This window comes from Stenella coeruleoalba, assembly GCF_951394435.1.
Source record: "Stenella coeruleoalba genome assembly, chromosome: 3".
Taxonomy (NCBI): domain Eukaryota; kingdom Metazoa; phylum Chordata; class Mammalia; order Artiodactyla; family Delphinidae; genus Stenella; species Stenella coeruleoalba.
The window spans coordinates 161339197-161361589 of record NC_137148.1 but is presented as its reverse complement, the minus strand read 5'-3'; the positions used below and the strand labels follow the sequence as shown (position 1 = coordinate 161361589).

Genomic DNA, 22393 nt, shown 5'->3' with positions numbered 1-22393 from the left:
GAACCAGGAAGCAGGCTCTCACCAGACACCAAATCTGCTGGTGCCTTAATCTTAGACTTCCCAGCCTCCAAAACTGTGAGAAATAGATTGTTTAGAAAGCCACCCAGTCTTATCGTATTTTTGTTATAGCAGCCCACATGGACTAAGACAGGGGTGTATCCATACAATGGAATATTATTTGACCATAAAAAGGAGCAAAGTGCTGATACACACTACAATACAGATAAACCTTGAAGACATTCTGAGTGGAAGAAACTAGTCACAAAAGACCACATATTGTATGATCTCATTTATATGAAATATCCAGATCAGGATCCATAAAGGCAGATCCATTCGTGGTTGCCAAGGGCTGAGGGAGGAGGGATGGGGAATGACAGCTAACAGGGACAGGGTCTCCTTTCAGTAATGATGGAAACGTTCTGGAACTAGATAGAGGTGACGGTTGCACCACACTGCGAATGTACTAATGTCACTGAATTGTAACACGTTAAAATTTTAACTTTACAGTATGTGAATTTTACCTCAATTAAATAATCTCACTCTGCTAAATGCAATGAGGAATACTGAATTGGCTCCAGGACCAGAAAAAATGATACTGGTGGAAAAATTGGTGAAATCTAAATCAAGTCTGGAGTTGAGATCGCGGTCACGTATCAGTGCTAATGTCCTGGCTGTGACAGCAATGCTGTGGTTATGTTGGATGTTAACATGAGGGGAAATAAGGGGCAGGATCTATGGGAACCCTGTTCAACCTTTTTATCTCCTCTGTAAATGTAAAATTATTTCCAAATAGCAGTTTATTAAAAAAAAAAAGTCTCATTCTTGCCTCTCTGGGGAAGGGGCTTGTTGGAGGATAAACACAGTGACATGGAGACAAGTGAGGGCCTGGGGCACTTGTTCAGGTGGAGACGGGGATGACCTAGGACAAGATAGGGACAGTAGGAATGGGAAAAAAAATGGTTGGTTTAGGATGTGTTAGAGGCAGAGCCAAGAGGACTTTCTGATTATGGAGGGAAAAAGGATGTGGAAGGAGAGGAAACAGGCATGACTCCCGGTTATGCAGAAGGTGACCCCACTAGTAAGAATGGGGGGACTTCCCTGGTGGCGCAGTGGTTAAGAATCTGCCTGCCAATGCAGGGGACACAGGTTCAATTCCTGGTCCTAGAAGATCCCACATGCCACGGAGCAACTAAGCCTGTGTGCCACAACTACTGAAGCCCATGCACCTAGAGCCCATGCTGCACAAGAAGAGAAGCCACCACAATGAGAAGCCCACGCACTGCAACGAAGAGTAGCCCTTTCTCGCCGCAACAAGAGAAAAGCCCGCATGCAGCAACGAATACCCAGTGCAGCCAAAAAGATAAATAAATAATCAATTAAAATTTAAAAATTAAAAAAAAAAAGGAATGGGGAATCCTCTGTTGGAGCAGGTTTGGGGGCAAGAGACTTTGCTAGACACAGTCATGAGGTACCACCATGTTTGCGACACCTGCCCCTCTTAGCCCCTGGCAACCACTAATCTACTTTTTGTGGATCTGACAATACTGGACATTTCACATAAGTGGGATCATATGTCATATCATCTGTGCTCAACACTGACAACCCCCTGCCTGGGGGCATGCCTCAACCTCGTCTGTCTAGGCTTCAATAGCAGGAGTCTACAATAGGGGGAAGGAGACTCCAAAGGGACGTAAGAGCAGGTGAAGATCTGTGAACAATCCTGGGCCAGTGCCATTTTCTTGTCCTCCCTAAACCTGCTTAGCTCAATATTAGGACCTGTACCTCTTTGCACCTCCTCATCCAAGTTTGCAGCTGAGTCTCCAAACTCAGCTGGAGGGAGGCAGAGCAGAAAGCCTTCCTCCATTTGTCAGATGGGGAAACTGAGGTTTGTGTATTCATGTCCCCGAATGGCCAGGGGAAGAGGAATTCAATTCCATCCCTGCTCTTAAAGATTTTGTGTCTCATCAAGTCTAGAGCAATGATGTCCAATGTAGTAGTCACCAGCCACACATGGGCGTTTAAAGTTAAAAATTAATAGAATTTAAAATCCAGTTTCTGGATTGCATAAGCTGCCTTTCAAGTGGTCAACTGCCACTGCAGCTTGTAGTTACCACATTGGACAATGAGATACAGAGCATTGCCCTCATCACCAATATTCTATTGGACAGTGCTGGAAAGACTGGGGAATGTGCCCACGGACAGCTGAACCACTAGGTTAAGAGCCCTCCTCCATCCCCAAAGACATTCCTTTGACAATGTGGACACAAGACCTCATCTGCCCCCTTCATGGGACCTGCCTTGCCTGCACTGCAGACCAAACTCTGTGTGTGAGGTCACACAGCCCTGTGTTTGATCCTGGCTGAGGGATCTTGGCCAGTGATGTCCCTTTGCAAGTATGATCTTGTTATTCCTTCCAGAAGCCACACAGAACAGACACTCTCCCAGCTACCCCCCTACAGAGGGGGCTCGGAAAGGCCACAATGCATGCCTAACACAGCATTTCTCAGCCTCTCACTGTTGACACTAAGGGTTGGATCATTCTTTGTTGTGGAGATTGTCCTGTACTTTGTAAGATGTTTAGCAGCATCCCTGGCCTCCACCCACTAGGTGTCACCAGCATGATAGATAGATAGATAGATAGATGAGAGATAGACAGATAGATAGATGATAGCTTATAGATACGTGTCCATAGATGCATGTATGGATGGATAGACGAATATGATAGATTATAGATAGATAGATATGATAGATTATAGATAGATGAAGTAGATAAATAGATGAATGGATGGATAGATAGGTATTATGGTAGCTGGATAGAGAGATAGCCAGACAGTATCTTTCATGCTAAGCCAGGGTTTCGCACCCCCAGCACTACCGACAACTGGAGCACCATGATCCTCTGGTTGGGGGAGGGTCCTGTGAACTATAGGGTTTTGAGAAGCATCCCAGGTTTCCATCCACTAGATCCCAGTAGCACCCCATCCCCCAGTCGTGACAATGAAAATGTCTCCACTGTTAAGTGTCCACCGGGGGTGGGGGGCACAGAATCTCCCTAGGTAAGAACCACTGGCCCAGAAGTACTCAGATTCTGAGAGCCAGGCTCTCATCACTCTCGGTCAACTCTGTGTGTAAACATAACATATTTTCATGCAACAGGACATACCAAAAATCGCCTCCCCTAGAGTCACCCTCCATAGACCACCTCCCCTACCAGGCAGTAAAGGAGGGTGGTCCTCCACCCCAGGAGGCCCCCAGCTTTACTAACTGGACCAGACATGGGGCCAGGAATGCCAATGGATGTCTATCTCCCCAGATTTTCCAACCAGGACTCAAGAAAGAGCCAGTATGATGGTGCCAGTTCTCCAAAATGGAAGCCCATGATGCCAACAGCAGCTGTGGCAGGCAAGCTACACTTACAGAGGAGAAAGGAAGAGTCTAGAGCAGAAGCCAATGTGCAGAGAGGACCCAGAGGGAGAGGGGATGAGCAACTTCCCTGATTCTGTGGCTTTCTGGTTCCCATGACAACCCCACCTTCCGTGTACACTTCATCAGGTTGGCTTGATGGCCCACCCTTTTATTCTGGAACATTCCCTGGTCTGTCTCTGTGCTCTTGTAGAGTCCATGCTGTGGGCATCAATCACAAAATCTGGGGTACAACATGAAATCTGGGCTACCCCTCCCTGGAGTTGGCTATGGGGTAGCCCTGCATCCACTGAGTTTCTCCCATGGCCATGGCATAAAGCCCTTATTTCTAATGTGATAGTGTGAGTGGATTTCTGTTCCTGGCAAATAAACAGACAAATAAAAAGACAAACAGACAAATAAAAAGCCCACTTACTGGGCTGGTCGCTGCCACCTTGATTTGTGGCAAAAGACAAAGGTCCCCCAAGCTGAGAAGAGGTCAACTGCATTTCTAATGCAACTGCATTTCTAATGATGGGCATGAGCGTCTCCCGATGGCTGTTTGCATTAAGGTAAAGCTCTGCTGCTCGGTGTGCCTGCGAATCGGCCTCCGTCCCACCCTCCGTCCCACCCTCACATGGGATGCTGGGTGCCTGTGATGCACACACTCCTCTCTCCTGCTCATTATTTCTGACTCACAATCCACACCTGGCATCTCTGACCATCATGACCCTGGTTTATCGGAGTTTGTTCAGCAACTGCATTTAAACCTTCATTCCTTAAACTCTATAAACACATTGGAATTGGGTTTTCCTATTGCTTTTTGCTGATTCCCATGCTACAAAGCCTGGAATTAACTGTAGACCCAGGCTTGTGGTCAATTCTTCAGAGAAGTTTGCTTTAAAAAGATTTTTTCTGAGATATCTGCACACATTGCTTATTAATTACAAAGGGGTATGTTGCAAATTTGTGGTAGGAAAAAAATGCACAAGAAGGATCAAACACCATCCAAGTTTAACCTGAATGTCATCATGAGGAGACATCAGATCAACCCAGATACAGTGTACCGACTCCCCTCCACCCCCAGGTGCGTTCCTGGTAGCATCAACATCGCCAGGGAGCCTGGGAGAAATACAAGATCCCAGGCTTCACCCCCAGACCTGCTGAATCAGAGTCTTTATTCAAAAACAAGACCTGAGATACATATACCCATTGAGGCTTAAGGAGTGCTGAGCTACAGAAGAGCTAGTCTGTACTCTTCAAGAGGACAGAGAGTGAAACATTCCAGATTAAAGGAGACCAAAGAAACTTGACAGCTAAATGCAACATGTTATCCTGGATTGGATCCTGGGATGGGGGCAAGGGGAGGGGACAGCTATAAAGGACATTTTTGAGACAATTGGTAAATTTTGACTATAAACTGTGTATTAAATAATATTACTGCATTTATGATACGTTTTCTGAGTTTTAAAATTGTCTTGTGGTGATGTGGGGTTCTGATTGCCCTTGTTCTTAGGATATATGTGATGTATTTAAGGGTGAAGGGGAATGACGCCTGTAATGAATTCTCAAATGGTTCAGGGAAAAATTTTGTTTGTGGGGGGGTGTGTGGATAGACAGAGACAGATAGATGAATGGATAGATAGAAGATAGATAGAAAAATGGAAAGAAATAAAGAGAGAGAGGGAGAGGAGAGAGAGATGGAGGGAGGGATGTAGGAAGGAAGGAAAGGAGAGATAGGAAAGGGAGAGAGGGAAAAAGGAAAAGGGAGAGAGAGAAAGCTAATATGGCAAATTGGTGATTGTGGGGGGAAGAAGTATGGCAGTATTTCTCAACGAGGACCTATCCTGCCTTCAAGGGACACTTGGCAATGTCCTGAGACATTTTTGGTTGTCCCAGCTGGGGGGATACTACCAGCATCTAGTGGGTAGAGGCCAGGGATACTGTTCAACATCCTACAGTGCACAGGATGGCCCTACACACTGCAAAGGATGATCTAGCCCCAAATGTTAATAGCACCAAGGCTGAAAAATTCTGCTCTGTGAGAGTTCTCGGCACTATTTTTGCACTATGGGAGTTCTTCCTCTAGTCTATAATTTGAAAGTATTTCTAAGTAAAACGTTTTCTGAAGAAATACTCTAGACAAATGCATAGAGACAGATTAGTGGTTGCCAGGGGCTGGGGGTCGGGGAAGGGGAGTTACTGCTGACGGGGACGGGGTCTCCTTGTGGGGTGAGGAATTGTTCTGGAGATGGATAGCGGTTGCCTAATACTGTGAATGTACTAAATGTTGCTGAACTATACACTTTAAATGAGTGAAAATTATGATACGAATTGGACTGGGTTGAATAGTGTTCCCCAAAATTTGTACCCACGGGGAAACTGTGAATGTGACCTTGTTTGAAACCAGTCTTTGGGGAAGTAGTCAAGTTAAGATGAGGTCATACAGAGACAGGCTGGGACCTGGGACCTGGGACCCTTTGCTGCAGTGCTTGCACCTGGCCAAATGTCTCTTCCAGCAACAAAATACAAAGAAACCATAAGGGACTAAAAAGAACTGCGCGCACGCACAGTTGGGAAAATTATGGACAACAAGATACAAAAAGACCAAAAACCCAGTTGCCACTTCTGAAGAGCTGGGAGCGAAAGCAGGGTACTGAGCATGCCCCCTGCACACAACCCCACCAGAGGGGTGGGCAAACAACCTAAGCCGCCCCTCTGGCTCGACCCCTGGACCTGCCCCTACCCTCACCCCATATACGGAACAAACTCACTCCCCCCTCAGGGAGTGAGCAAGCAGGGGAACCTGTTACCTGTTCTCCTTCCCCTCTGCCTTGCCTGAATTTCTTTTCTGGCCTCTTATCAATTTCTGTTGATTAAGAAGGCCAAGAGGGCTTCCTTGGTGGCACGGTGGTTGAGAGTCCGCCTGCCGATGCAGGGGACACGGGTTCATGCCCCAGGCCGGGAAGATCCCACATGCCGCGGAGCAGCTGGGCCTGTGAGACATGGCTGCTGAGCCTGCATGTCCAGAGCCTGTGCTCCGCAACGGGAGAGGCCACAACAGTGAGAGGCCCGCGTACCGCAAAAAAAAAAAAAAAGAAGGCCAAGAACCTTAGTCGGTAACAATACTGGATGCAAGTGGGCCCTAATCCAATGAGTGATGTCTTTCCAAGAAGAGGGAAATTCAGACAGACACACAGGGAGAAAACCACAATGTGGTCAGAGGTGGAGATTGGAGTGATGCGTCTACAAGCCAAGGAATGTTGAGGGTTGCCAGAAACTAAGAAAAAGGCCTAGAACGGATTCTCCTTTAGGGGCTCCGGAGGAAGTGTTGTTCAGCTGACACCTTGATTTCAGACTCTGGCCTCCAGAACCACGACAGAATAGACTTCCATTGTTCTAAGCCACCCAGTTTGTGATTTTGTTATGGCTGCCCTTGGAGAAGAATGCATGTGTTCTATCTCAATTCAGAAAAGAGTGAAAACAACAGAGACTCACCGGGAAGACACAATGTATAGCCCAGCACTCAGGCCACCAGGAGCTGCCCACGTGTCTGCTCCAGGTGGGCACACAGCTGGTGCATCGCCTCCTTAGCAGTGGAGGCCAGAGGGGCCGGCATGGTGAAGGAGGCCCATTTCCGGGCCTCCTCGAAGGCCAGCCTCAGCCGCCCTGGGTGCCCACACTCTGGGAGGCTGGTCCAGAGCAGGTCCCTCTGCATCAGGCTCAGCGTCCTCCTCGAGGCGGCCAGCAGGAGCTGAACCACCTCTTGTCCTTTGTTTCCAGAGAGGGGTTTCACCTCCCAGTAAGCACCTGGGTCCGTGAGCACCTGCCGCATAGTGTCTAAAACGCCCCGCTGTCCTGAGCAGACCGAGAGGATGAGGTGGCCTCTTGGGGGGCACTTGGGAGGCAGCCAGGGGACCCTCCGAGCACGGTGGACAGAGGCTACCTCATCCACCGAATCCAGCAGGATCACAAGGGACTCAAAGTTTCAGCAGGAGATGGTGTGGAGGAGGGTGTGGAAAAACTGTACCACCCTGGTATGGGCCTCCAAGACCTGGGCAGGGGGCAGGGGTAGCCCATAGGCCAGGCACACCTGGAAGCAGATGCTCTGGAGCAGGCCTCGGGCGTCGGAGCTCATCTGTGACGTCCCCAGAAACCACAGAACGGTCACTGTCTTGTGGCCAAGCAGCCCTGGCATTTGCTCAGCCAGCTTGCACATCAGAGCAGTCTTTCCGATGCCCGGGGGTCCAAAAAGCACCAGGGGTGGGTGGGGGTGGCTGTCGTTCTGCTGGAGCCGCTACCCCAGCTGGGTTAGGAGCTCCTGGTGCCCACAGAAGGTCTGGGGGGCCTCGGCACTGAGCCCCAGATGGTGGCGGACCTCCTGACAGAGCCAAGCCAACTCCTGCCTGCCTGCCTCCAGTTTCTGGGGGCACTCGAGGACCTGATGGTTAGCCCTGGCCACAAACTGCTCCCCCAGCTCCTTTGGGTGCCGTCCATGAGCCTTGTTTTGGGGGGGGTCCACCAGGTCTTGGCTCCATGCCAGGTGGTGGGCCTTGAGAACTCTGGGCTGCATGTCAGCGATGCGCTCCTTGAGGCTGCTGAGAAGGTTCTGGGCGTCTGTGTCCAGGCAGCCGGCTGCAAGCTGGTCCACTATCTTGAGGGCGCAGACCTCCAGGATGTGTTTGTTGAGGTCTTGGATATCTCTCAGGAAGACGATTGCCCCCTGGTCCCAGTCTATTGCGTTCAGCAGGTCCCGTTCTATTTCCCCCTCGATGGCTGCAAAAGTGGAGGAGATGGGAAGTGAGTGTGGTCAGCATTATGTCATCAGTTGGCTCGAATGGGAGCACTTGGTAGACACATTCCGGGGATGGAAACATTGGTTCTCAAGCTTAGTGTGTTTCAGAGTCACCTGGCATAACCACAGACAACATGCAAATGAATGCACTCCAGTGTTTTCCAATAAAACTTTATTTACAAGAACAAGCAGTGGGCCAGGTTTTGTCCTTGGGCCATGGTTTGCTGACCCCCGTCCCAGAGCATGCAGCAGCTGCCCTGAGGACCTGTATTTTCCAGAGCCAAGAGCTCACACTGACTTCTCCCTGGAGGCCATTGTTTTGAAATAGCAGTCAGACTTGAGGAGTTATTTTTGAAGCCTCCCTGGGCTCAGCAGAGGATCCCAGCTCTCTAGCTGAGCGAGTCAGGCCCTTGGAGACAGGACTCAGTCTCAGAGCCAAAGACAAGAACCACTCAAAAGTCCTCCTTGGACTGACCTCACGTGCCCCTCAGCCCCATGAGTGAAGGTCAGAGACGAAGGCAGCTAACAGTCCCCAAACAGGTTCCTTCTTGGACACATTTTGGCATGAACTAATCCAATACCATCTGTTCTGCCACCAGCAGGCTGTGTGACCCTAGGCAAATCACTGCACCTCTCTGAGTCTCTGTTTCCTCCCTTGTAACATGGGTGTACTAGTCCAACCTTGAAGGGACTGTTGTGAGGATTTTCTATGAAATAATGCTTGTGAAAAGCTGAGCACCTTATCCTGAAGGAACAAAACTAAATTCAAAAGTTTACAGTCTGTGATCTTATCTTCTATGATATGGTTGAAATAACAAAATAAATGAGTTGGAGATGGGTTAGTGGTTACCAGTGCTGGGGTTTGTGGGAAGCGGTGAGAAAATTGCAGAGAAGGAAATGGGCGAGACAAACATACACACACACACACACACACAAATGGTGTTTGTACAAGTGTGCTCTCTCTGGATTGTGACAATATCCACTTCCTGGTTGTGTAATAATATTGCACTCTAGTTTTGCAAGATGTTACCTTTGGGGGAAAAATGGGTAAAGGATACCTCTTCTTCCTTTTTTTTTTTTTTTCTTTTGGCAATTTCCTATGAACCTCTATTTCAAGATAAAAATTAAAAAAAAAAAAATTGAGCGAGGTGCCTGGAAAATAATATGCTCTGAAGGTGCCGTCCATGACGTGCCCCTGAACTCCACAACTGTTTGTGCTTTCTGCTGACGTCAAGGAGTTTCTATTTGTTCTTTCAAGTGGGACTTCTTAATGGGCGAGGTTTGACATGATTGCTTAGAGAGCTCATTGTTGGATGAGATCACGGCCGGGACAAGACCCTTTAGATCCCTATAATGACTCCATTAGGTACTACCTCTGACTAGTTCCATTTTACAGATGACGAAAAGGAGAGTCCAAGCTGCCCAAAGTCAATAGGGCTGGAAAGGGGCAGGGCTGAGATGTAAATCCCGGCCCATCCCATACTTGACCCCAGACGCTGATTACAGTCCCGATGTCAGACATCTCTATGAGAGCAATTAGCTCACTTGGCTTTGTGTCACAGAGCAAGCAATAGCAACATGGTAAGTGCACAAGAAACAGTAGCCTTAACATTATTATCCATATAAAAGTGTATTCAAAATCGATATGTCAGGACTTCCCAGGTGGTACAGTGGTTAAGACTCTGTGCTTCCAACGCAGGGGGCATGGGTTCGATCCCTGGTCGGGGAAGTTCCGCATGTCGCACAGTGGGGACAAAAAAGAAAAAATCGGTATGTCATTACTAACCTTAACCAAAGGGTCAAGGTTAGGATCACCTGTGATGTCAAGTAGGCCTCAGGTACCCCTGATACGATGGGATGGGGAGGGAACTTTACCTCTGCAGTCTTCCTCCCCAAAACCTATAATCCCAATTTAATCATGAGAAAATACCACCCCAGCCCAGATTGAGGGACATTCTACAAAAGACCTGGCCAGTACTCCTCAACATCAGTCAAGGTCATGAAAAACAAGGTCATGAAAAACTGTTACAGATCGGAGTAGCCTAAGGAGACAAAGGACTAAATACAATGTGGGATCCTGGGACAGAAAGACATTGATGGGAGAACTGAGGAAACCCAAATAAAGTCTGGAGTCTAGTTACCAGTCATGCACCAATACTAAATACCGATGTTCATTTCTGAGTTCTGGTAAATGTACCTCAGTCACGTAAGATGTTAGCATTGCGGGAAGCTGGGTGAAGAACCTTCGGGAACTCTACACTATCTTTGTAGCTTTATAATGTTGTAACTTTTTGGTTCATCTAAAATTATCCTGAAATAAAAATTTTAAAAATTGGTATGTCTTTACTAGAATGTATATATATAATAGATAATAATCATATATTTCAATAAAATTAAAATACTATTAATAAATATCACTACATTCAATATCTTTAACTAAATCAATATATTTAATATGTTGATAAAATGAATTCATATATTTTATAATGTGGGTAATATAAATTCATATATTTAATAGTTTGGGTGATGTAAATTGACATACTAATAATCCATAAGCTGACATTACTAACTCATAAATAATAATAAGAACCGATCTCTTGCTGACAGCCTGCAGTGGGGCGATGGCTCGATCACAATGCATTTTTAGAAAAACCTTTCTGGTAGCCAGTGTGGAGGATGGAGAGGGCAGAGGACAAGGCCAGGGATGAGAGGTAAGGGACCAGCTGGGAGCTGGGTGGTGGACTCAGACAGTCACAGGGGGGAATCCCTATTCTCCCACTTGGGCAAAAGAGACTCCTTCTTCCTCTGCCTCAGTTTTCACCTCAGAGGCAGGTACATTGATGAAGGACGACTCCTCAGCAGGGGACGGCTCTCGACTAACACAGGGTGACCCACTCTTCCAGTTTTCCTGGAACTGTCCTGGGTTTGGCCCTAAAAGTCCAGCATCGTGGGAGTGGCTCAGTCCCAGGCAAACAGGTATGGGGTCATCGTAGTACACGTGCCCCAAAGCCAGGAGCCTGCTTGGGAAAAGGAAAGGAGCCAGGGAAGGAGAGAAGAATCCTAAGAGACTGAAATTAACCAGGACTTGACTTAACTCTGTTGGATCAGAAAAATAATCTTTCTCAGAACTAGGGCTCCAGGAGCTAGGTTGGTTTGGCATTTATAGAAATGCAGACTGTGGCATTTGGACAAAACGTGATGTGTATTTTAAACGGGTGGATGTTTCCTGGGGACCCGCAAGGGGAGTCCCGGCAGCCTCACCTGACCGGTGGTAGCGGTGCCACTTCTCCTGAGTGATGAGGCCCAACCTGCCGGCCTCCTGGGCTCCAGAGCGCAATGCAGAGATCAGGGTGGCCTCCTCGGGCCCACGGGCCTCCCCGCTGCCCAGGGTCTGCAGCAGGTGGGTGGGGGGAACGGCGTTCTTGTCTGTCCGGAAGCGTCGTGCCACCAGCTCCAGGTCACGTGGCCTGGCGCTCAGCTGAGCTGAGCTCGATTTTTCCTTTTTCCACTCCTCTTCCTCGATCAGCGAGGGGATGGGACGGGGGCCGTACTGGTCACCTACGAGGGCCTGGAGGAGACAGGGGTGTGGGGAGTAGAGGTTCAGATCTTGGCTTGGGCACTTAGATCTGTGACCCTGGGTGAGGCATGCCGAGCCCTTAAAGTGGTCCTGGTGGTTGTACCATGGAGGCAATCATATTAAAGTAAGCAGATAGGTTAGTGGGTCCCCAGAGGAAGAGTACCAGCAATGGCTCTCTTGACGTGAGAGAAACCATTTTGGCCTAAGCCGTTTTGTGATCTAAGCCTGGCTGCAATGCTTGTCCTTGAACACATCTCAGTAATCAATGATCTTAAGGGAAGTGAGGGAATGCAGGAATAATGGAAAAGCAGTCAAGAAACAATAGTCCAGTGATAAAAAGAGTCCCAGCTCCTCATCAAGGGATATACATATAATATATCTTTGAGTTCTGCAGGAACTAAGACCCCTACCCAAGTGGAGGGTAGAATGATGACGTGGACCCCCCTGACTTCAATCAACTAAAACTTGGACTCTGTGAACCTTTGCCCCAATTCTATGCTGAATCCTCCTCTGCTCAAGCCCCTTCATGAATATACATGTACCCTGAGCTTCAAACTTCCCCAGTTTTGCTGTTCGGGGAGACACTGCTTTGGGAAAGGTCCCTGGTGTTCCCCTTACTTGCTGCAAGTCATAATAAATCCTTCTCCTGATCTTCCACTCGTGAGTGAAACAATATTGCCTGCCATGCCAGTAAACAAAGGATCTTGCAGCCATTGAACCATCACGTTACAGCCTCCCCGATGGTGAGCCCTGAGGAAACTCAGGAGGGAAACAGGGTGCCTGCCGTCAAGGGGTCCGCCACTGCAGCCACCCCCAAAGATGCACCCTGAGGAGACTCAGGATGTGAAAACACAGGATGCTGGCCCCAGGTAGCTGAGGTGCATATCAAAGGAATAATTTCAGTGAGCCCAAACTCTTGCATCTTCCCATACATAGGAAAGCAATAAATTCCTTAACTTAAGATATCTGGTTTTCTTTAACAGTAATCTTTTGATATTCTTACTACATGGTCTTCGTTGCAAAAACTCCTATCTATATATCCTGGCTTCTCCTTTTCCTCTTTGGAGCAGTCTCTCTGTGTTATTTGAGATGCTGTCTCCCAGGCTTGAAGTCCTAAGAATGTCCACCAAATAAAACATAACTCAACTTTTAGGTTGTGCATTTTTTTTTCAGTCGACATGATTTATCTAAGGATCTTAAACTGGAAGACTATCCTGGATTATCAAAGTGGGCCTGAAATGTAATCCCAAGAGTCCTTATCAAGAGACAGGCAGAGGAAGATTTGACGCAAATAGAAAAGGAGAAGAAGATGCTGTGACAACAGAGGCAGAGACTGGGGGAGTGCAGCCACAAGCCAAGGAATACCTGGAGACCCCAGAAGCTGAAGAAGACGAGAAGATTCTCCCTAAGAAAGCTAGGAAGGAGTGCGACCCTGCTGATACCTTGATTTCAGACTTCCGGCCTCCAGATTGTGAGAGAATAAATTTCTGTCATTTTAAGCTCCCTGCCCCCCACATTTGTGGTCATTTGTTATGACAGCCACAGGAAACACCTTGTTTGCCTATTACTAAGTGCTGGCTTGTCCCAACAGTAGAGCTGTGACAAGAATGAAGGCCTCCCTTGGCTCTGCCCAAATCTCATGCTCTGATGTGGCCCTGCGGGCGGGACTGTCCCCAGTAGCAGCCAGGGAGCAGGGCCAGATGGCGGGGGGGAGGTGAACATGGGTCTCCAAAGTGCCGGGTGGATCCTGTCTTTAGAATTTGATATTTTGTTCCTCATGGATTTGGGGGGTCAATTTTGATATTAAAAATAAACATTGCATTAAAATATTAATTATCTTGATAACTAAGATTTTGGAAGGATTTGCAAGGTCCCTGGGCCGTTTGGGCCTGGGGGAAAGCTCAGAGATCATCCTCCCTCCTGTCCCCCATCCCTCATGCCACCTGGAAGCTGCATTGTGCTTTTTTTTTTTTTTGGAAAAACCAGAAATTGTATTTTATCATCACTCCTCTGCTTACAAAAACAAATAATAAAACGTCTATGAAGGCTTTCCATGACACTTAACATAACCCTTAGCTTTGGCCCGTAAGGCCCCTGTGAATTGGTTCCCGCCTCCCTGTCTCTCCAAGTTTATCTTGTACCACTAATCCCTTTTTCCATTTTGCTTCTGTCACATTGACCTTTCTGTTTCTATAATAAATGTGCTCATTCTCACCTCGAGCTTTCACAGGTGCTGATCCCTCTGCATTGTGCTCTTTTTTTTTTTTTTTTTGCGGTACGCGGGCCTCTCACTGTTGTGGCCTCTCCCGTTGCAGAGCACAGGCTCCGGACGCACAGGCTCAGCGGCCATGGCTCACGGGCCCAGCCGCTCTGCGGCATGTGGGATCTTCCCGGACCGGGGCACGAACCCGTGTCCCCTGCATCGGCAGGCGGACTCCCAACCACTGTGCCACCAGGGAAGCCCTGCATTGTGCTTTTGATTGCCTGCAATTTGAGTTGCAAAATCGAATTCTTCCTGGAGTTCATTTTCTCCCCACCTCCCTTTTTTCTTTACAAAATTTTTTTCTTTTCTTTTTTCTTTGAAACACAACAAAATGATCAATCATCAGGCTCAATCATCAGCAAAATTAGAAGACTGGAAAAAAAATGTGTGAAGAAGATACGTAAGCCAGATGATACAGCCTTTCAAACATTAGGATGTATTTTAAAGCAATAATTAAAATTGGTAACTATACTCAACACTTTAATAACCTATAAGGGAAAAGAAACTGAAAAAGAATATATATGTATAACTGAATCACTTTGCTGTACACCTGAAACTAACACAACATTGTAAATCAACTATACTTCAATAAATAAATAAATTAAATTAAGTGGTTCAAACTTCCAGTTGTAAGATAAATATGTCCCGGGGAGGTAATGTACAACATGATGTATGTAGGTAACACTGCTGTAGAGTATATCTGAAAGTTGCTAAGAGACTAAATCCTAAACATTCTCATCCCTAGGGAAGAACATTTTCCTTTTTCATATCTATATGAGCGGATGGGTGTTAACTGAACTTATTTAATAATCATTTCACAACACATATAAGTCAAGTCATCATGCTGTACCCTTTCAGTGCTACATGTCAATTATATCTCAATAAGATTGGAAAAAAAAAGAAAAATTGACGCCAACATACAAAGAAAAGTATAGAACAAAAGAATGAAAACACAATGGTAACTGTATAGATAAAACTTGATACATAATAAAGAAAGCTTTTCGCATCTGCTGCCAGGTCTTAGTCTTTTGTTTGAAGGAGACAATCTCTAAGGCGGCACTAGAACTTCTGGAAGTGCTGGAAGTGTTCATATCCTTGCCGTCCAATTTGCTGGCCACTTGACACAAGTGACAACTGAACCACTGTAATGTGGCTGGTGCAACCTAGGAGCTGAAATTTTCATTCTACTTGACTTTAATTCATTTAAATTTAAATCACCACATGTGGTTCATGGCTACCGCATTGGGCAGTGCAGTTTTAAGGCCAAACAGGCCTCATCTATTTGTCTTTGTTTCCCTAGAAAACCGTTTTCATATGGGGACCACCCTCTCCTAATTCCTACATTCTTATCTCCAGGAGAGGTTTATCTGGGAGCTGCTCAAAGCTTCTTTGTGATGAAGATGTATTGGGCAAAGCTACTTTCCTGACTTTTTTCGTCTGTACTTTCTAGGACAGGGGTAGGCAAATGTTTCCAACAAGGGCCAAATAGCCAATATTTTCAGCTTTGCAGGCCAGACGGTCTATGTGGCAACTACTGAACGCTGCCATTGAAGCTGGGAAGCAGCCTTGGGTGATACGTAAATGAATGGGTATGGCCGCGTGTCAATAAAGCCTTATTTATAAAAAACAGGTAGGGGGCCGGATTTGCCCCATAGACTGTGGTTTGCTGACCCCTGCTCTAGGATTTATGAGCCAAAATGCCATAGTTCTTGGTGTATCTGAAACTTGGTGATGTAATAAATCAAAACCCTGGAATATCATTTGCTGGTCATAACCCAAACCATTAAATGTGAGCTGGGGGTTGTTCTGGTGTCAGAGGGAATGTAGTTGGGGATGAGAGAAGACCTTGATTGGTCTCACCTAGGGGGGAAGTTTGCCCCTGAGGCAGGCTCCAGATAGGGCCACAGAGTCTGCTCCCAACACCATGGGGCACATTGGAGAAAAAAATTTTCGATACCCTGTAGATTTCCACTTTCTCTATGGCTTTCTAGGACCTCAACGTTCCCCAGACAAAGTGAATGAGGTGAAAAACCCGGGGGAAGTTTCGGTGCAAATTCTAAGATCCCTTTGGGCTTCAACACTCTGCTCTCCAACTCACCTGCTGCTTCTACTTGACTGCTAATGTCTGGATCCCAGCTAGCTCCGCAGAAAAATGAATGCTGTGATTGATTAGCAATGTCTGCCACAGGCAGGCTACGATGATTGGGTATGATAGCAGAAATGCCATCCACTTCCCTCCACTGATGGGTCTGGATAAGAAGTAGGGGCCATATCCTGGTGGTGGAATGAGAAGTAAGAGCTAATCCATCCCTCCCAAGAGACTCACAACAAAAGCTGGCCCTATGGATGTTTTCTGACACCAGCCAAGCTCCTCCAAGCAGAGTTCCGTGGTCATGTGGTTGGTGGCCTCTGTGTTCCGAATACCCCACCTCAGATCAACCACCTGGAAATAACAAGCGTGGGTTTGTCAGGAAGGTGGTAAGATGGGTGATTTTTTTTTTTAATTCCCTTTGATAAAGGTGTAAAATTTCTTCAGTAATTAAAAAATTTTTTTAATTAATTAATTTATTTATTTATGTATTTATTGGTTGGTTGGTTGTGTTGGGTCTTTGTTGTTTCTCTAGTTGCAGAGAGTGGGGTCTACTCTTCATTGTGGTGTGTGGGCTTCTCACTGAGGTAGCGTCTCTTGTTGCGGAGCACAGGCTCTAGGCCTGCAGGCTTCAGTAGTTGCAGCACGCGGGTCTAGGGCATGTGGGCTTCAGTAGTTGTGGCGTGTGGGCTCAGTAGTTGTGGCACACGGGCTTAGTTGCTCTGAGGCATGTGGGATCTACCCGGACCAGGGATCGAACCTGTGTCGCTTGCGCTGACAGGCGGATTCTTAACCACTGTGCCACCAGGGAAGTCCCTCTTCAGTAATTTTTGATAGCCTCTCCTCAAAGAGGGATATCTGGATCAAAAGAATTTGAATGACCCCCATAATCCCAGTGTAATCATGAGAAAAATATCTGGCAGACCCAGATTGGAGACATCCTGCAGGACACCTGGGCAGTTATCCCCAAGACTGTGATGGTCATGAGTACAAAGGAGAAGACCAAGGAGCTGTCCCAGCCACAGGAGAGTGGGAAGCTGTGACAACTAAACGTAACAGGGTTCCCTGGCCGGGGTCCTCAACCAGAGAGGGGACACGAATAGAAGACCTGGTGACAGTCAAATAAAGTCCAGAGGTTGCTTAGTGGTAACGTCCCGATGTCCATTTCTTAGTTATGACAAACATGCCCCAATAATAGATGTTTACAATATAGGGGAAGAAGTAGGTGTGGGGCATATGGGAACTCTGTACCATAGGCAACTTCCCTGCAAATCTAAATTCTGAACTCAAAAATTTACTTAAAAACATTAAAAAAATTTTTTAAAGAGCTTGGGCATTTTCAAACTGTTCCTTTTTAAACAAGGACGTGTCCACACTTGTTCGCAGAGCTTTCTTTGCAAAGGAGGTTTTCGTTTGGCCAGAATCAGATGTGGCGAAGTCTCCTTGGCAACCGCACGCTTGTGGTCCATTTTTGCCTGCTAGGCAGAGGCCGGCCAGGCAAAAGGGTTCAGTTCAAGTAGTGAAGCTGACCCCACAGAAAGCTGGGTGAGGAGAGGGGGATGGGAATCAGAATGCTCCCTGCCTTCCTAAATTCCTTTGTGCAGAGGGAAAGACATAAAATTCCTAATAAACTACAGCATGGGGTGAAAGGAGTACAGTACTGGATGTGGCTGGAGGAGGAAGGGGAGAAGGAAAAAGTGTCAGCCACCAGCTCTGGGCAAGAACCTTCATCTCTCTGGGCCACTGTCTCTCCAACTGCGTCTTGAGGATGTTTACTGTGTTAGCCACACAGCACCTGGTGGACATTAAAGGGATGAACACGGGGTGTTTCATCGGTGCTCAGCACCTATGTTTTCCTTTTTCGTGTCTCTGCCATTGAACTATGTCTCATGATCAGTGGCGGGCAAAGTCAAATGCCCATCACAGCACTGCTTCTTTCTTAGTAATATATAAATGCTGGTGGGGGCCGTTGGTGTGATGGATGACAGTTGTAAATGGCAAGGAGGCAGCATCACCTGAGACTCCAAAGACAGTTTGTTGGTTTCCGCTTGGAAATGTGCAGGCAGCCACATCCCCGCCCTGGGATCGGTGCACTCTATTTGGGGCCCGTGGTGACTGCCCAGCTGGTACACCATTAGTGTCCCAGGAAAAAGGCACGTCTCACCTGCCCGCCCACCCCGGATATCCCACGGCCCTCTTAGATGCCCCCGAAGCTGCCCCAGTGCAGGGAGAGCCCGGGAAGGCAGGACAAAACAACAACAAAAGTGACACGCCCAAGGAGCAGGGTCGCAAGGCAGCCACCCCTAGTACTTTGCCGTACCACCTGTGCTGACCGCAGTGCCTGTGGCCACGACCCCTCCACTCTCCTTTTTTAAGAAGACTTTAAGCCTCCGTGGTGTAACGCTGGCACAGGGTCCCTCTAAGCAAAGAGCCCGTGTGACTGCCCGGGTGGCACACCCTCGTTCCCTGACGCTGAGGCAGTGAGGAACAGTCGGGCAATTACCTCGGACATCAGGCCGTGCTTCTGGCAGAAGGTCTGTACTACGGGGTAGGCGGTGCTCTGTAGGGCTTCCCTCTCTGCATCCGCATCTGCAAGGAGTGGCATGGAGGATATGAATAGGAAGAACCCAGAACTCTTCCCTGCCCCACGGCTCTGCTTTTAGCCTCATTTGCTCCCACCAAGGCTGGGACCCTTCACAGTGAATCAAAAGCCACAAAAAACAGGAGGAAAACCAGAAAGACCAACTACGCCCAGGACTTTCCTGTTGTTACTGCTAAAAGTCCCACATCCCAGGAAACCTCTCAGTTCCAGCTAACCAGGATGGTTGGTCACCTCAGGTTAGAATTGCCAGATAAAATACAGGACACCCAGTGGATTTACATTTCAGATAAACGATGAAAAACTTGATAGCCTAAGTATAGCCCACTCCATAGATCCCAGAATTTGCATGTCTGATAAGCCCTGTTCCACTTGCACTTGGGATGAACACCAAATCGTTTATTCGCATAAGTATGCCCCTCTCTGCACACTAGTTGGGATATACTTACGCTTAAAAGATTATTGGTTGTTTATCTCAAATGCAAGTTGAACTGGGAGCCCTGGTTTTGTTGCTGGTGGTGGCGGTTTGGTTTTTTATTTTTGCTGTAACTCTGGCAGCCCTGCCTATAGAGTAAACCTGGATTCTGAGACTTTTCCCACCACTTGACCTCACTGTGTGGCCTTGTGCCAAGTGTCAGGCTATCCTCGGTTTCCCCCTCTGTAAAATGGGGTGATGCCTCTACTTTGCAGGGCTGCAAGCTCCCCAAAGTCAAGAACCTCTGCCTGTCTAGGTCACTGATAATTCTCAGCCTTCAACCCAGGGGCTCAATAAATGTTGTTTTTGGTATAACTCAGGTGTTTTTGGTTTTGTTTTAATATCCGGAGAAGAGGTTATTAAACATTTGCCAGTACACACCATGTAGTCTTTGCCTTCATGGAGCTTACGGCCTGGTTGGAGGAGTCAGACATTAAATAAACACATAACTTGAATAACTACAGCTTATGGGGCCTGGGGCTTCATGGGTTCCAGGACCTGCTGGAGCCCAGTATGACTACAACACATGGGTGAAGTAAGAATCAAACCAGATATAGCTGAGGAGTGAACAGGGTCCCCTTCAGGCAGAGCCTTGTAGCTACAGGAAGATTCAGGCACTTTCTAAGCCTAGAGGGTAGAATGTTCATCATTCATATTTGTTGCAATATCATTTGCTACTCAGAGTAACTCTGTCAAGTCAGACTCTGAGCCTGGCTTATGGAAGAGGAAACAGAGGGTCAGGGAGGCTCTCCCTCACCAGTTCCTACGTGGGTCACTGTCCCAGCTGCTTTCACAACCAGGTATCTTAGATGCCCATTGCCCTGGCATCCCCTGAGCTCTCAGCCCTGCCCAGTCCCTTACCTGAGACCGTTGAGCTGATGAAGATGGCCACACTGCTGGATGGAAGTGCCGGGAGGGGGCCTGACTGACCCTGGAGAGGCCGCCGGCGGGTGCCCGGGCGGAGGGGCCTGACGTTCATGCTGCCCGCCCACCTGGACAGTCCTTCCCCAGGAAAGGACCTGGGCCTCAGAGACCTCACGCCTGTGGCCAGATGGCCTTCCTAGGAGGCCAGCCAGGCAGGGCCATCTGGAGCGGGGCTCCCATCTCACTCTCGCAGCTCCCCTCGGCTCCCTGCAGGGCTCTGTCACCTCCAGCACCCCCGGGGGGCTGAACCAGTGGCTCTCCACTGCTCTGCTTGGTCTGCGAGCGCTAATGGGGGGAATGTTGGACAGTGGCCTCCCAGCCAAGGCCCCTGGATGTTGACTCTTCCAGGCACCGGAGCCTTTTGCCCCTCAACCAATAGCTCCTCACCCCGGGAGCTCAGCGGTCACCATAGCAACTGTGGTTTCCTGGCGCTTGGTGTTGGGGCCCAGGGACCAGCCAGCCTCCCAAACACCTGGGTCTCTTGGGGCTCCATGAAAGTTGAGCCTGGGCCCAGCTGTGCAGATGGAGGCCGTGCGATGCTGGGAGGCATGCCCAGTCCTGGCAGGACAGGCAAGAAGGACAAACTCAGTGGAACCCCCCCACACCCCATCCTGTGCTCACCGATGAAGCATAGGTGCCAGGTGTACTATTTAAGCCAGCAGTTCTCAACTGGGGGCCATTCTGCCCACCCCCCCCAGCCAGGGGACATTGCAATGTCTGGAGACATTTGTGGTTGTAACGACTGGGAGAAGGGGAGCTACTGGTATCTAGTGGGTGGAGCCCAGGGACGCTGCTCAACAGCCCACGATGCACGGGATGGTGCCACCACGGAGAATTACCAGCCTGCAAATGTCAGCAGTGCTGAGAAACTGGGCAAGCAGCTTTAAGTCAACTCTAGCTGAGTCTCTTTGCCTGCAGGAAGTGTGGAGCCTGAGAACCGCTCTCCTCGGTAAGAAGGGAGATTAGCAAGTCCCCAGAGGAGCAGTTAAGGACCTACCCATATGAAACTGAGATGTGTTCTTTGAAATAATCAAAAACACCACTTGAACACCATGGATGGATCTTGAGGGCATTATGCTAAGTGAAATGAGTCAGAGAAAGACAAATACTGTATGATCTCACTTATATGTGAAATCTAACGAAAGCCCAACTTAGAACAGAGAGTAGAATGGTGGTGGCCAGGGACAGTAGGGTGGGAGAAATGGGGAGATGTTAGCCAAAGGATACACACTTCCAGTTATAAGATGAATAAGTCTGGAGATCTAACGTATAGCATGGAGATTATAATGAATGATACTGTATTATACACTCAAAAGTTGCTGAGAGAGTTAAATGTTCCCACCGCAAAAACGAAATGGTAATTATGTGACATGATGGAGTCACGTTAGCTAATGCTATGGTGGTAACCATCCCGCAATACATAAGTACATCAAATCGACACACGATATACCCTAAACTTACACAACGGTATACGTCAATTATATCTCAATAAAGCTGGGGGGGGGGGGAATAATCAAAAACATGATCAGGGAAAGACCTTCTCAGGATGGGACCTTATTGAAAATGCTTTGGTGATCTTGGTCATGCCCACCCACCTCTCAATGTTAATAAACCAGAGACAGGAGAAATGGATACCTTGCCATCCATGGGCTTGCTTGGAGTGCCGGCTCCACCATCACCTTCTTGGAGGACTTAAGCAAACAGCCTCTCTCCTGGGACATCAGCTGCACCTTCTGTGAAATGGGAGTGAGAACAACTCAGGGGTGGGCTAGGGTGAGGAGAGAGAGGCATTCACCTCAGGATCAACATGCAAGGAAGTACAACGTGCCTGAAAATCAGAATGAATGCCAAAAGGTCTGTGATGAACAAAATGTGAACGAGGTATTTGGGAGAAAGGTAGGTAACGTCCCCACTTTACATACGGGCACTCAATAAATAATGTTATCCGTTCTACCTAAAAGTCTGAACTTTTTCATACCTTTCCCTTCTCTGCCTCAACTGCCCTTCCCTGCCTGTCCACCCAGCGAAGACTCTGCTGTTCAGGGGTCACCAGGACCACTCTAGGTTTGGAGGATTCACTAGAAGGACTTGCAGAATTCACAAAAGCTCTTTTACGCACCGTGATGGTTGATTACAGTGAAAGGATACAGATTGGGACTTCCCTGGGGTTAAGACTAGGGGCTTCCACGGCAGGGGGCGTAGGTTCAATCCCTGGTTGGGAAACTAAGACCCCACGTGGTGCGGCCAAAAAATAAAAAAAAGTTACAGA

General features: G+C 47.9%; 1 protein-coding gene across 1 annotated transcript in view; it reads right to left on the bottom strand.

Annotated features, from left to right (window-relative positions):
- NWD1 (NACHT and WD repeat domain containing 1) overlaps positions 1–20179 on the bottom strand; it is a gene marked incomplete at its 5' end in the record, with an annotated part of 63695 nt that extends 43516 nt beyond the window's left edge. Inside the window, 8 exon segments of the mRNA XM_079918691.1 lie at positions 6901–6929; positions 6932–7390; positions 7394–7699; positions 7703–8178; positions 11459–11765; positions 16364–16480; positions 18630–18715; positions 20062–20179. Coding sequence (XP_079774817.1) covers positions 6901–6929; positions 6932–7390; positions 7394–7699; positions 7703–8178; positions 11459–11765; positions 16364–16480; positions 18630–18715; positions 20062–20179 — 1898 coding nt within the window.
- Positions 20180–22393: the final 2214 nt, after the last annotated feature.